The following is a 13,507-nucleotide window of genomic DNA, read 5'->3' on the forward strand; positions in this document are numbered from 1 at the left end:
GCTGGGCGGCCGGGCGGGCAGGTCCTCCCCGGGCAGGCGGCGTGAGGCTGAGGAGGAGCTCGTCCACCTGGAGTCCGTCAGATCCCAGCTCCCACCCGAGTCTCCTCTGGGTTCTGACGCGTCCCTCTCCTGCCCTCACACCAGCAGCAGCGCACGCAGTTCTAACGATGCAAACTGAACAGCCCACTCAGGAAGCGCCTCACAGGACCATCTCCAACACAAGCCAAGTCCCGCCTTTATTTACAATCGGTGACAGGCCTCACACTTACCTCTCGTCCACCACACACTTCACGCTGACGAGCAATGTTAATAGCACCATTCGTATAGTATTAAAATCAGGAAGATTTCGTTCTGCCGCTACGTGATTGGAGCCTACCTCCCCCGCGGTGAGATAGGGAGCGTCGGGTCTGCAGTGCCACGGCGGGACCCCGTCCGGCACCAGGGGCGTGGCTCGCAGTGACCAGTTTGGAAAGGGGTCCATGGGGAGTGGGTACTATGAGAATTTCCGTGCCACAAAGTTTAACAATCCTCCGTGTTGGTACAAGGTGATTTCCACGTCGTTTTCAAACGAAGCGATCACGCGGAATGCTTTTCCAGTGCTTGTCTGCAAACAAACAGAAACGTCGCATGAGTGTCCCTGAGTGGCCACAACCGCTGTCCTACGCAAGGACTGCTCCCCCACACTTCCGTCCACCCCGGGCCTCGCAGCTGAGGAGACCTCGTCATCCCTGATTCTGAAGGGTCACATGATCTCACCTAGACCGTGAACCCCGTCCCGTGGATTCTGACCTGCTGACCAGGAAAGCTGCACCCGCTACTCACGTCCATTTACATCAAACATCATCGCCCAGAACACCTGTCCCCCTTTTCTTTTCCTTAAAGCCTGTGGCCCTAACCTGACGGTCAGCTCTGCCTTCCTGCGGAGCGGCTCCTCGGCCGATGAACGTGAGGTCGGGACAGAGCTGAGCGCGGGAAAGGCGGCCGGCATGTGCCCTGCTGCCCGCCTTCCCTCAGAGACCTTGCCCCCTGCAAGGCCACACGCCCACCTGCCCGGCTCACGGTCCCACCCGACGCCAGAGCAAGCCCCAGTGACCGCGGGGCCTCACGCGCAGCGTCTCCCTGCACACAGGGCGCAGGCCGTACGTCCGGGCTGAGGGATACCTTCATGGTGAGCGTGACACCGGGAGACAGCTCTTCAGGAAAGGCCAGGGAGAAGGTCTCCCTGCCGGTCAGGCCCAGGGTCTCGGCGCTCTCCCCGGGGAGGAACTGCAGGGGGGCGATGCCGATGCCGACCAGGTGGTCCTTGTGGATTTTCTCGTAACTCTCCGCCAGCACAGCTCTCACGCCCTGCAACACACGCGCGCTTACTTCCTTCCCTGCCTCTGAGCCTCTGAAAGTTCCTTCACCGCACATTTTAAAGGAGAAAACATCCCGCTTTTGGCCTTTCTGTAAAACCGTCCAGCTCCCCGTCCACACTAAGGGCGATGCATCCGAGCATCAGAGCCTTTCACAGGCGGGTCTGTGCCCCTGCCCCTCCCGGGCGCGGGCCTGCACACAGCACGCGCTCTGTGACGGGCGCAGGGGGGCCTGGGCCCAGGGGCTTCTGTCTGTCTGTCCCTGGAGGATCTCACATGTGCTTGCACTCCCTCCGGAGATGCCACTACGATCAGGGAACAGAAGGGAGCAGCGGAGTGAACTCTATGCCATGCAGGGGAGGACACAGGTAATGGCCTGAGCAGACAACGCTGAGAGCAGTGATAAACCACGAAGACAGGGGGGCCAGGAAGGCCCGATCCACCCACAGACAAGGCACGGGCACAGGCGGGGGCTCGGGCTGGGGCTCCGGCCCGGTGCTGTCCGAGTGGAGCAGCAGGAAGCTGTGCGGCCAGTCCTGCTCCCGACGGGAAAGGGTTCTCTCTGGAGAAAGCGGGCGGAGCAGCTCCAGACCTGGCTTCTCCGCTTTTACAATCACTGTCCCTCAGGGGCCTTTTTACACCTCCCCCATCACACCTTCCGCACCGTCACCCCCAGGAGTTTAGTGCATCTGTCTGTGTGCAGACCTGGGCCTGCACCGGTTTAACCCTGAGAACGGGTTTGCACCCCCTGGAGGGCACCACCCTGTCCGTGGGTCTGAGACGAGGACCCGGCCCAGGGCAGGCGGGAGGCCCCTCTGGAGTAAGGGCGATGCTGAGCCGTGTCCCGAAGGGTCTCCATTCCTGAAGACACTCAACGGCTCAGAGAAACACGTAGCTTTTGCCACCCCCATCGTCACCCTGAGCAAGGCCCACGCTGCTGGAGCCCAGCCCAGCCGTGCCGTCTGCGTGTTAGTGTCCAACTGAACTGACAGTCAGGACCGCCTGCGACAGGAGGAAGGCCCAGAACGTAATCAAAGACTAAGACAATTTCAGAAGAAAGGCAGGCTGCACCGATCATTAGTATTCACAGTCCTTGTAAAACCTCAGAAAGAGAAGCTGCATGCGCCCCCAGCCCCAGGCTGTGTCCATTCAGGGCGTTAGGACTGAGAAGACCGGAGCCTCACGCACACGAGGGCGAGAGGGGAGTGACCAGCCTCCCACCACACCTGCAGGGACCCGCTCGCGCCTGACGTCTGAGCTGGCGGGGGACACGAGTCACGCAAGCCATGGGACTGTGCCCGTCCTCCGCTGCTGCCCCCCGAGGAGCAGCCTCCGGAGACGGAGCCCCGGGCACCGTCGGCGCCCCGTGGGGAAACAGTAAAACTGGGCCCACAGCTCCGAGTGTTCACCTCCAGGGAGCAAATCCGAGAAGATGAAGTGAAAAGGGAGCCCGGCACATACCGCTGGTGGGGACACGTCATTACCGATTTCCTCAAATGAGAAAAGGCGATGTAGGCTCGGGTTCAGGATATCAACGCAACCAGCTTACAGAAGAGCACTTCAAAACCCCACACATATAAGATCAGGACAAGCCAGAAAATCCAAACATGTAAGAGAAACCCTGACAGGACGTTGCGGGTAAACAGTGAAACCTGAGGCTTAAGGGGTAAAATTTAAGACTCGGTACCAGCAGATACGGCCCCTTGGCCGCCCAGTCCCTGGAGCTCCCGGAGCCGTACTTCTTTCCCGCTAAGATGATCAGTGGGATGCCTTCCTTCTGGTACAGCTCTGCGGCCTCAAACACATCCAGCTGCGGGAGAAAACAAACAAAGACCCTTCACACGAGGCCTGATTCCGTCAGCACTGGTCTCAATGCTTCGCACACATCCTCACCGTCTGTCCCGACGGGAAATGAATCGTTTTGGGAGCCGGTTTTCCAATAAACTTATTCAAAAGCTTGATGTTTGCAAAAGTGCCTCTTGTCATCACAGCATCGTTGCCTCTCCGGGCTCCGTAGGAGTTGAATTCTCGAGGGGTAAGGCTGCAAGAAAGCCATGCATCGGAAAACTTACTCGAAAGCACTTTATTACAGAAAATTTCCAGCATCTATGAAAGCAGGGAAAAGGGAACAGCGAATGCCCACGGAACTTGGCGTATCTGAACTGTACACATTCCAGGTCCTTTCTCTAGGAGATATGGACCCTTAAAAAGATCAATAACAAAATAGAAAATAAGAAGACAACAAAAGCAGCCACGATTCCTTACTATCGTGAAGCCAGTTAACACTCTGTGGCCCCTGACTGTCTCCAGGCCTTTCTGATGGTTTGTTCAAATCAGGGTCCGCATTTGGCTCATAAATTCATCCCGTTCATCGCGCTCCCTTAACGTCTCTCTGTCCCCTGTACTTCAGGGCAGGTTTCCTGCATCCAGGCTGTGCCGACCGCCTCTCTATGCTGTCATCTCACACGTCTCCGCCCGTATCCTCATACCCGACGTGGGAGCCCGTGGCGGGATCAGACCGGTCTTGCCCCGGCTGGTGTGGCTCAGGGGGCTGGAGTGGTGCCCCACACGCAGAGAGGTGGCGGGTTCGATTCGAGGTCAGGGCACAGACCCAGGCCTCGGGTTCGATCTCCGGCCAGGCGTATACGCATGGCAACCAACCAATGTTTCTCTCTCCCACCAACGTTTCTCCCTTCCTCTCTCTAGAATCAATGAAAAACTTACCCTCGAGTGAGGATTAAAAACACACCTGACTTTTGATTTGATACAAGCCCAGCCCAGCCTCAGGAACAGGCACTCGCTCTACAGCCCACCCAGCACACGGACAGTCTGCGCTCCCACGCAGGAGGTGGCCAGAGCCAACCACCAGCCTTCATGTGGGAGGGCAGACCAAGCTCCACCCACTGAGCCACACCGGCCAGGGCCACGCTGACCTTCCAACAAAGTAGCACCGGGGAAAAATCTCATTTCCGATCGGTTTCTCATGTATTTAAATCCATTTCCACCTCTAAAGCTCTCAGCAAAGGCAGGTGCGAGAGGCCCGTTACGGCGTGCCCACGCGGCACCCACCCTCTGTTCGTCAGGTACTTGGCGGCGGCACTGCTGCGGGAGATGCTCCCCGCGGGGGAGATGTGGTCGGTGGTGACGGCGTCCCCCAGGTGCAGCAGGACGTGTGCGTTCTCGATGGGCTGCGGGGCGGCCGGCTCTTTGGTCTGAAGGTGAAGGAAGGGGAAGGCGCTGAACTCCATGGGTGTTCCTTCACCACCACCCCTCAGAGAGGAAAAATACAACCGTACTTACCAGCTTGTCGAAAAACGAGGGACACCTGATGTACGTGGACTTGGAGTCCCACGGAAACAAGACGGAATCTGGTGCGTCCAGGGAATTCCAGCGCTTGTCGCCCGTCTGTGGAAGGAGACGCGGAGTCAGAACGAGAGGCGTACGGAAATGGTCTCGGGGATAAAGTAGCACTCAGGTTAGGATAATAAGAAAGGTCTGATCATTTCCTAAGAAAGGCGACACAGCGCATTCTAAACCATCATGGCGCCCTGGCCAGTGTGGCTCAGTGGACAGAGCATCGGCCTGCGGACTGAAGGGTCCCGAGTTTGATTCCAGTCAGGGCACATGCCCAGGTTGTGGACTCAATCCCCAGTGTGGGGTGTGTGCGAGGCAGCCGATCCATGATTCTCTCTTATCATTGATGTTTCTATCTCCTTCTCCCTTCCTCTCTGAAATCAATAAAAATATATTAAAAAATAAATAAACCATCATGGCATTCCTTGGAGGAATCATCTCAGCACGCCAAATTCTCAGGAACACCTCCAGAGTTAATTTTATTATAAACTGAATATAAAAGGCTATAGAATCCACCCTGACCAGGTGGCTCAGTTGGTTGGAGCGTCAGCCCGTGCACCAACAGGTTGCAGGTTCAATCCCCAGTCAAGGCACCTACCTAGGTTTCGGTCCCGTGCCCAGTTGGGGTGAGAAAGGGAGGCAACTGATTGTGTCTCTCTCTCCCCCCCTAAAAATCAATGAACATATCCACAGGTGATGATGAAAAGCCCACAAAAAACCAAAAACCTTAATGAATCCAGAAGAAGCTGGAGAATTTAGAAAGACCCGCACACGCTGCTGAAGAGTGAGTGTGCTGTGTATGCTATTTGTGTGTGTGTGTGTCTGAGTGTGCTGTGTACATGTGCTGTGTGTTGTGTGTGTGTGCTGTGTGTGTGTATGCTGTTTGTGTGCTGTGTGTGTGCTGTATGTGTGTCTGTGTGTGCTGCGTACATGTGCTGTGTGCTGTGTGTGTGTCTGAGTGTGTTGTGTGTGTGCTGTTTGTGTGTGCTGTGTGTGTGTGGGGGGGAGGGGCAGGGTGCTGCTGCTCACCTTGAAGAACAGGACAGAAAAGCCTCTGCTTTGTGATCCGTCCCACCCCCGCCCCGTGTATCGTCCTCCCCAACCACATGCCCGTGTCCACTGCTCAGCACCGAGGGCCCTGCATGGCCCGTGCTGGACCACGACCGCCCCTGCTCCAGCCTCAGCGCCCCCCCAGCACGGCTCACACACAGAGTCGGCCCTCTGATGACACGCCCTTCACTCCATCAGAGCAACGACCACAGTTACAGCAGCTCCAACCAACTCCCCACAGGCCGGCCCCTCCCCGGCTGCCTCACTTCCTCCCGCCGCCCTCCCGTCCTATGGAGCCAGCAGGCCTCCTCGAGGTCCCCTCCTGAGGCCGGGGAAGCCTCACTCTTGGCCCAGGTATGTGACTGACCTGTTCGCCTCTAACCTTCGCTCAAGGCCGGGTTCTCAACCCTCCCACACAAAACTGCAGCTCACGCCCACATTTTGCACAACTGGTCCTCTGACCTGTATTTTTTATCTGTATTTTTCCATAGCGTGGATCCCTTTTTAATACACTGTGTAACTTACCTAATCGTTCTGTGCACCACTCACTGTCTATCCCTCCCCATGAGAATCCTGTTTTGTTCACAGACACATGCTAACCACAGAGTAGGTGCTCAATAAACATTTAAGTGAATAAATGCCTTTTCTGACTTGTATTTATATTGTTTTATGCTTGTATGTGCAAAAAAAAAAACCTCTGGAAGATGCTTAGGAATCTGATACCTCTAAGGAGAGTGAGTGGGAGATTTCATTGTTTGCACTCAATTCCTGCACCCTCCACACCGGGGATCGAGCAACCCGGCATGTGCCCGGGCCAGGAACCACCCAGTGACCTCCTGGCTCCTGGGCCGATGCTCAACCGCTGAGCCCCGCCAGCTGCTACACTTCTGTGAGCAATAACACAAACTCTAGTCCTCCCAGCTGTTCTCTTAGATATCAGAGTCCAGACTTAAAACGACCCTCACACATTCACACTGCGCATGCAAATCGCGTCACTGCAACACCTCTCCCCTTCATAGAACATGAGGAGTGACGCCAACACGGCCACGCGGTGAGCCACCAGGAAGCCCAGGAGCTCTGACCTCTATCTTCTCCTTCAGCGCCTTGAACACGGAGCACAGGACCTGCTCCTCCTCCACCTGCTGGACTTCCTCTCGGCTCGGCCAGATGTCCTGCAGGAAGATGTCCTTGCCGGCGGGGTCAGTGCCTGGTAGAAAATTAATATAAAATGTAACTCCCTCGAGACAGTTCCAAAGTCACACCAGAGAACCAAGTGCATTATCCACAACCAGTGCTCCGGCTTCAGCCGCTGGAAGAACGGATGACTTGCGCATTCTGTACTCTTCCTTTGATGCAGAAATTCATCACTATGCCTATGGGACAAGTCCCTGGAATAACCCACAGAACGAACGGTGTGAGCACATGAACACGGACGTACCGAGAGGCTCTGTCTGGAAGTCTATGTTCACGGTGCCGGCGATGGCGTACGCGACCACCAGGGGCGGAGAGGCAAGGTAAGTGGCACGGACACAGTCACAAAGACGGCCCTCGAAGTTTTTGTTTCCAGATAGAACTCCACAGGTAACCAGGTCACCCTGAAACACACACACAAATCTAGTCAGTTCAAGAGATGGTACGAATTTGGAGAATCATAAAGCAACCTCAAATATGACATTTCTTAGGGCAAGATAACCAAAAAGCATATTTCCAATTATGAAGCACAAATAAGCTAAAATAACTCCTTACATTTTAAAGAAATTATTTCGAGAATCAAAACACGATTCTAATTATTTTAGGACGGACGGTGTGAGGACTAGAGAAACAAGCACATCAGCGTACAGTTCCTGTAACTGAATGACCAAGCCCGGTGCAGGGGCCGCGTGCGGCCGCCTCGCCTCGCCGTTACCTGTTTCACTGCACTCAGGACGGCGTCCGACAGGGGCCCTGTGTTCCCCACGCACGTCGAGCAGCCATAGCCGACGACTTCAAATCTGCGGCAGAAAAGCATCAGGTTGGCCAGAGCAGCACACGTGTGCGCGTGAGGAAGGGCAGGCAGCTTCCTCTCCTCGCTGGAACCAGCTACCTGAGGAGTCGTGGGGCACAGACCAGCCATGCCCGTCCGTTCACCTCCCAGCCCTGGACCCAGGCTGCCCTCAGGCTGGCTGCCCACCGCGCCCACAGGCACCCTCGGAGAGGCACCCGGAGGGGCACACCCGGAGGAGCACACCCGGAGGGGCACACCCGGAGGAGCACACCCGGAGGGGCACACCCGGAGGAGCACACCCGGAGGGGCACACCCGGAGGAGCACACCCGGAGGGGCACACCCGGAGGAGCACACCCGGAGGGGCACACCCGGAGGAGCACACCCGGAGGGGCACACCCGGAGGAGCACACCCGGAGGGGCACACCCGGAGGAGCACACCCGGAGGGGCACACCCGGAGGAGCACACCCGGAGGGGCACACCCGGAGGAGCACACCCGGAGGGGCACACCCGGAGGAGCACACCCGGAGGGGCACACCCGGAGGAGCACACCCGGAGGGGCACACCCGGAGGAGCACACCCGGAGGGGCACACCCGGAGGAGCACACCCGGAGGGGCACACCCGGAGGAGCACACCCGGAGGGGCACACCCGGAGGAGCACACCCGGAGGGGCACACCCGGAGGAGCACACCCGGAGGGGCACACCCGGAGGAGCACACCCGGAGGGGCACACCCGGAGGAGCACACCCGGAGGGGCACACCCGGAGGAGCACACCCGGAGGGGCACACCCGGAGGAGCACACCCGGAGGGGCACACCCGGAGGAGCACACCCGGAGGGGCACACCCGGAGGAGCACACCCGGAGGGGCACACCCGGAGGAGCACACCCGGAGGGGCACACCCGGAGGAGCACACCCGGAGGGGCACACCCGGAGGAGCACACCCGGAGGGGCACACCCGGAGGAGCACACCCGGAGGGGCACACCCGGAGGAGCACACCCGGAGGGGCACACCCGGAGGAGCACACCCGGAGGGGCACACCCGGAGGAGCACACCCGGAGGGGCACACCCGGAGGAGCACACCCGGAGGGGCACACCCGGAGGAGCACACCCGGAGGGGCACACCCGGAGGAGCACACCCGGAGGGGCACACCCGGAGGAGCACACCCGGAGGGGCACACCCGGAGGAGCACCCTTGGAGGGGCACACCCGGAGGAGCCGGGGCTGAGGCTGCCCCAGGGGGATGAGATGAACTGTCTCTGACACTGCACAAGCAAGCCCTGAGACTCCTGCTGGGAACACAACGATTCAAAACCGTCCTGTACTTCCTTCCAAAGGGCTCACACGGTGAAGTATCAGAGGGCTGGCTGTCACCTGACGAAAGGCCCCGAGAGGCTCTGTGGCTGGGACCGACAGCAGTCAGTCCTTCCCCTCTCGACCAATTGAGCCAAGAAGAGTCCCTGACAAAAATATCAAGATGATATAACTAAAAACTTATACATAAAATCCACAAAGTTATTTTCAGATGCTCTTCTAAATTAAAAAAAAACAAAACACCATCCCACAAAAACATAAAATGTATCCGGCCTGCAAGGAATTGATGATTTATGTAAGATAATATGATTGAGCCTGGCTGGCGCGGCTCAGTGGTTGAGCATCGACCCAGGAACCAAGAGGTCATGGTTCCATTCTCAGTCAGGGCACACGCCTGGGTTGTGGGCTTCATTCCCAATGGGGGGCGTGCAGGAGGAACCGATCAATAATCCCCCTCATCACTGATATTCCTTTCTATCCCTCTCCCTTCCTCTCTGAAATCAATAAAAATACTTTTAAAAACAACTTACTCAGTTCATAATGCAACCTGCAGAACTGCATTCCTTTCTGAAAACTGACCTTCGGGCGCGAGAGGGCACGCACTGGCTGGCACCGTCCCTGCCTGTCACTGTCACCTGGTCTGACCTGCTTGTCTTCCCATCACATCTCCTCCTCTCGCCAGCACCCTGCCTGACGCGACTCTGCCCCCGTGCTGCTGAGGTGAGGCCTCAGGTGGCGCGTGGCCATGGCCAGGGGACTGGGAGGACTAAGCCTATTTCTCCTCCCTCCTCGCACAGGACAGGTCCCGGCGCGCAGCTCCGGCTCTGCTGAGCCCACGTCGACGCGGCCGAGAGGACGTGGCTTACCCGAGCGTGCGCAGGTAGGGCAGCACGCCGCTGGAGCTGAGGTAATGCGTGACCATCCCGCTGCCGGGCGCCAGGCTGGTCCGGATGTACGGCTGCACCCGCAGACCCGCCTCCACCGCCTTCTTCGCCAGGAGACCTGCCCGGGACAAACCAGGTGACCGTGGCGCTGGCGGCCCCACAGGAAAGTGGACAAGACAGGCCCCTTCACCAGCTGGGGCTCCAGTTCACAGGTGGGTGAAGGTCCACATTCATACGCTTATTTTATCATTTTTTCCACTGATTCGGTTCATTTGAAACCAACGCTGCAGTCGGCACAGCACCTCTGCACTGAGCGGAGGTGCAGCCCGAGGGCACAGCCTCACACCACACAGACTGAGCTGTTTCAGTCGCCACCATCACAATAAGCTGAGTCACTTAGTAACGTGACACGAGTTCCCACAGGAACCATGTGTCACGTACACACACTGATGGCGTGGCAGCCCGGCCAGTGTCGCCTCTCGCACGCTCAGTGGGCCCCGCACAGCCATGGCCGCTCCCAGACACCAGACTTGCTAGGCACAGTCCTCCTGGGTTAACAGAGGCAGATACGACCTAAACTAATAAATATGTGTTATAAAAAAATGTACCTCCTGTGTCATAAAAAGAACACTGATGACATAAGTCAACCTTAGGCCCGTAAAGACCTACCTAAAACCTCAGAACGCCCTCACCGTCCGACCTGTTCGACACAACCCTTACCCCCATCTGAGGGACTGAGTGACGGACAGAAAGACACAGTGACTGAGGACAAGACGACGACGGCCTGGAACCGCCACCTACCGGCCGCCAGCATGACGGACGGGTTGCAGTTGTTGGTGCAGCTGGTGACGGCGGCCACGACCACGGCCCCGTGCGACAGGCGGTAGTCGCTTCCTTCATAGTGAAGGGAGACGGCGTCGCTCTGCTTCTCGGCCGCAATCTGGAAGCCTCTGAAAGAGTGACGGAGGACAAGACGACGACGGCCTGGAACCGCCACCTACCGGCCGCCAGCATGACGGACGGGTTGCAGTTGTTGGTGCAGCTGGTGACGGCGGCCACGACCACGGCCCCGTGCGACAGGCGGTAGTCGCTTCCTTCATAGTGAAGGGAGACGGCGTCGCTCTGCTTCTCGGCCGCAATCTGGAAGCCTCTGAATCCAACCTGGAGAGAGTCCCACACAAACGTGAACTGCATGTTCTGGACACGCAGAGAAAACACGGCCCTAGCCAGGGTGGCTCAGTGGATAGAGCATCGGCGGGTGGAAGGAAGGGTCCCAGGTTCGATTCCCGGTCAAGGGCACATGCCCGGAACGCAGAGAAAACACGGCCCTAGCCAGGGTGGCTCAGTGGATAGAGCATCGGCCGGTGGAAGGAAGGGTCCCAGGTTCGATTCCCGGTCAGGGCACAGGCCCGGATTGCAGGCTCGATCCCCAGTGTGGGGCGTGCAGGAGGGAGCCGATCAGTGATTGTCTCTCATCATGGATGTTTCTCTCTCTCTCTCCCTCTACCTTCCGCTCTGAAATCAATAAAAACATATAAAGAAAAAAAAAGGAAAAAGAAAACACATGGGGGATGAACACTTGACGTCAGAAGCATGTGAGAGGAGCTGACGGCCGGCCGGGCAGCAGCCGTGACTCAGCTGGACCCTGCGCGAGCAGCCAGGAGGCGTCACTGTCCACAGTCCTCTCTGCTGCGAGCCCAGCCTCGCCGGGGCCGGCTCTCCCTCGGCTCTGGTTCTCAACCCTCCCTGCTCACAGCAGAGCTCAGGAGGCGGGACCAGCTTTTTGTTAAAATGGCCCCGAGGATTTGCTCCCAATGACTGTGTGCGTGGGCGTGTGTGTGCGTGTGCGAGTGCGTGTGCAGAATCTGCTGGAGCTGGCGACTGCTGGAGCAAGGCCCATGGGAACTCACAACAGTTTTACTCCTGTACAAGCCTGACATTTCCCACAAGAAAACCAACAAACGATAAAGATTTAAGTTTGGAAAGGAAGCGAGGGACCAGCCTTCAGAACAGAGGATGGGAAGCCACGAGTCTAGACAGGTGGTGTCTCCCTTGGTGTCTGGGAAGTCACAAGTCACAGAGTCTAGAGATCGCACAGAAACGTCTGTGACAGTGGGAACACGTCAGGGAGAGCCCAGCCACATGCAGTGTTCCACACGTGAAAGAGGGTGTTGTGACCAAGAAACCAACATTTTAACTGAGAACTTAAGGACCCCCGTGTGGACGACTGCCCGAGACCCGCCCGCTCTCCCCTGCGCCCACGTGCAGGGCGAGGCCCACCTTCTCACTCAGGCAAGCGCGGAAGTCGCTCTTCATCTCTGTCACAGCGACTCTGTCCTGCGGCCTCTTGGGACCACTGACAGTTGCCACTATGGAGTTCAGGTCGATCCGGATCACCTGGGACAGGAGAGAAGGGAAGGGGGGGAATTAGGGCTCATAGGGACGGATTCCAACTCAAGCACTACTTTCTAGGAAAGAATATGTATATTTATGTTGTTGTTTTTTTAAATATATTTTATTGATATTTTACAGAGAGGAAGGGAAAATAGAGACGCTCTATCCACTGAGCCAAACCGGTCAGGGCATATTTATGTTTTTTACGCAACTTGTTGTCATGGGGAAACACACCCACCAAAGATATTTAAAAACCCCATTTAACTTATGAAATATATGAAAATTTGCTAAAAGACTAGCAGATGCGTATGCAAACAACCGCACCAACACTGTACACTCTACATGAACTTTTAACCCCACTGTCCTCCCGCCCACAGGAACGCTGTCTCTACAGGCGCCTGGGCCAGCTGTGCACGCCCTGCCTCTGGGCTCGGACCCCTCTCTGCCTGTGTGTGAGGGTGAGGCGGGCTGAGTGAACCTTCCTTCCTTCTCAGCTTCACTGAAGTAAAACTCTATGTAAAGCTATGAGTGAGGTCCGAGCAGGGTCACAGAGAACACCTGTCAGTAACGATGATGACAGCTGTCAGCACTGAGCACTTACTAGCACCTGAGACCGTCCTGACGAATGTGTACTCATCTCGAGAACCCGGTGTGGTAGCACCACCTTCGCATTTAGAGACGCGGACACCGAGGCAGGAAGGCTACCTGCTTTGTCCAGGCCGCGCAGCTAACAAATCTGAGCTGGGACGGAAGCCCGGTGGCCAGGCTCCGCGCTGACCCGGCCCCAGGGGTGACCGCACGCACCTGGGAGTACTCCGGCTCCCCGGAATCACCCTGGTCACTCCGGAACAACTTCACAGCTTTCAGGTAGGTCTCCATTGACTTGAGTTTGGCTTTGTCAAAACCTGAAAGATAAACAACAGAAACCCAGTGAGGAATTCTGAAACCTTCTGGGGTGTGTTGAATTCCAATGATGAGCAAGAAACAAATATTGCAAATTACTAAGCACTCAGAACCGACGTCTTTGCGAATTAGCACTTGATAGCATTTCAAGAGCCTTTCTGATCAGCTCTGTCAGCTCCACAGCAGCCCCTCTCAAGGTGATCGATCACAGCAGGACCAGGAGCACTGAGCAGGGCGGGCACCTCACCGAGGGGACGGGGGACGGGGAA

The 13,507-nt window shown here is 57.1% G+C and overlaps 1 protein-coding gene across 1 annotated transcript in view; it reads right to left on the reverse strand.

The window, feature by feature from the left end:
- Nucleotides 1–197: 197 nt before the first annotated feature.
- Nucleotides 198–13,507, reverse strand: part of IREB2 (iron-responsive element binding protein 2) — a 39,425-nt gene continuing 26,115 nt past the window's right edge. The window contains exons 12-24 of the mRNA XM_014546255.1: nucleotides 13,140–13,240; nucleotides 12,222–12,338; nucleotides 10,943–11,102; nucleotides 9,924–10,059; nucleotides 7,666–7,750; nucleotides 7,198–7,354; nucleotides 6,842–6,966; nucleotides 4,656–4,760; nucleotides 4,425–4,567; nucleotides 3,249–3,396; nucleotides 3,043–3,165; nucleotides 1,162–1,347; nucleotides 198–604 (exon numbers count right to left, since the gene is read on the reverse strand). Of these exons, the coding sequence (XP_014401741.1) occupies nucleotides 494–604; nucleotides 1,162–1,347; nucleotides 3,043–3,165; nucleotides 3,249–3,396; nucleotides 4,425–4,567; nucleotides 4,656–4,760; nucleotides 6,842–6,966; nucleotides 7,198–7,354; nucleotides 7,666–7,750; nucleotides 9,924–10,059; nucleotides 10,943–11,102; nucleotides 12,222–12,338; nucleotides 13,140–13,240 (1,697 nt within the window). The 3' untranslated portion in view covers nucleotides 198–493. The remainder of the gene's footprint in view (nucleotides 605–1,161; nucleotides 1,348–3,042; nucleotides 3,166–3,248; nucleotides 3,397–4,424; nucleotides 4,568–4,655; nucleotides 4,761–6,841; nucleotides 6,967–7,197; nucleotides 7,355–7,665; nucleotides 7,751–9,923; nucleotides 10,060–10,942; nucleotides 11,103–12,221; nucleotides 12,339–13,139; nucleotides 13,241–13,507) is intronic.

This window comes from Myotis brandtii, unplaced genomic scaffold (genome assembly GCF_000412655.1).
Source record: "Myotis brandtii unplaced genomic scaffold, ASM41265v1 scaffold439, whole genome shotgun sequence".
NCBI classification, from domain to species: domain Eukaryota; kingdom Metazoa; phylum Chordata; class Mammalia; order Chiroptera; family Vespertilionidae; genus Myotis; species Myotis brandtii.